At 40.2% G+C, this 1,419-nt stretch overlaps 1 protein-coding gene across 1 annotated transcript in view; it reads right to left on the bottom strand.

Moving 5' to 3' along the window:
• Positions 1-1,419, bottom strand: part of LOC101855300 (protein flp) — a gene marked incomplete in the record, with an annotated part of 14,664 nt that overhangs the window by 6,550 nt on the left and 6,695 nt on the right. The window contains 2 exon segments of the mRNA XM_035973029.1: positions 387-534; positions 816-1,009. Coding sequence (XP_035828922.1) covers positions 387-534; positions 816-999 — 332 coding nt within the window.

Here is a 1,419-nt window from a genome sequence, read left to right as displayed (position 1 = left end):
ATAGAAAGAAAGAAAGACAGAAAGATAGAAAGAAAGAAAGAAAGACAGAAAGATAGAAAGACAGAAAGAAAGACAGAAAGACAGAAAGAAAGACAGAAAGACAGAAAGAAAGACAGAAAGACAGAAAGACAGAAAGATAGAAAGAAAGAACGCCAACTTCTCTTCTCTCAGAATTTGCTTTCTTGGTTTAGAACTTTGAAGAGCTTGCGATGATTTGCAATCTTTGAATGTAGTTCCTTATATTAATATCTCCACCCCTCCCCTCCACTCCACCCCACCCCATTTTCACACTTGTCCTCTCTCATTCCTATGTTTTCTAAATAATTAATTAGTAGGCTTATTAAAACTATTCACTCTTCCAAGCATCGCGCTATAATGTGTCTTACGTGATGGGCTTGTCCCAGTCCATCTTGCCCTCCTGGACGGCCATCACTGCTAACATGGCGGTAAAGCTTTTGGTGTTGGATCCGATGCACTGTAGAGTTGATGACGTCATCGGTTCACCAGTTGCCAGCTTTTTCGCGCCATATCCCTCTGGTCAGGAGATAGAAAAGACTTATAAGTTTGTTCTGTTGCTTGTGGCAAAACGAATATTATGTTCATCTACGAAGGTGGGCTGAAAACTAAAGCCTGTTACGTTATAACTTTTTACTTTTATATTCATTGTACGAGATCAAGAATAATGATTTTTTTTAAAGAAGGAAACAAACAAACAGACAAACAATATTCATTGTAAAGATGGATCGGCAATGAGTTTTGGGAAAAAACCCACAACAATTGAATTAAAAACAAATTATACAAAACCCCCAATCTACCTGCCAAAACTGTTTGGTTTCTTGTTGTCATGGCGACTTGCACACCCGGAATGTCATTACATTTCATGACGGCTTGTACAAACTCCTTAAGTTCTCGCCGGGAATCTTGGGTCAGCTGTTGAAGGCCGAGGACAGTGGACAGGGAGACCACAAACGTCAGCCACACGGTACCACAATACGTCATGGTGGGTCAACTGTGGCAGGCAAAGTGGGAAAATGAAAATTGTTTTTTTCGTACGAGTTTTACGGCACTTGCAACACAATAAGGTCATATAAGTGCCGAAGATTAGAGGTGTTACAAGAGAGTAACAAACACGAAAAAGAAGGAGGAGAGATAACGACGATAGATGTTTGATAGGAAAGAAGAAGCAAACCTCACTAGAACACCCGCCAACCAACCACGATAATGAGAAAAACAAAGCGAAAACTAATGCGGGAAAAGGTTTTTGCGTTTGGTTCAAAGAAAAATGGGTTGGAGGGAGGGGGTAGAGATATGTTTTCCTTATTGGTTTTTTTTTTTAAGGTATAGGACTTCAAAGCAAAAATGTTGACAGACAGACAGACAGACAGACAGACAGACAGACAGACAGACAGACAGACAGAC

Source organism: Aplysia californica, unplaced genomic scaffold, assembly GCF_000002075.1.
Source record: "Aplysia californica isolate F4 #8 unplaced genomic scaffold, AplCal3.0 scaffold00955, whole genome shotgun sequence".
Classification (NCBI taxonomy): Eukaryota; Metazoa; Mollusca; class Gastropoda; order Aplysiida; family Aplysiidae; genus Aplysia; species Aplysia californica.
This window is presented reverse-complemented; position numbering and strand designations above follow the sequence as displayed.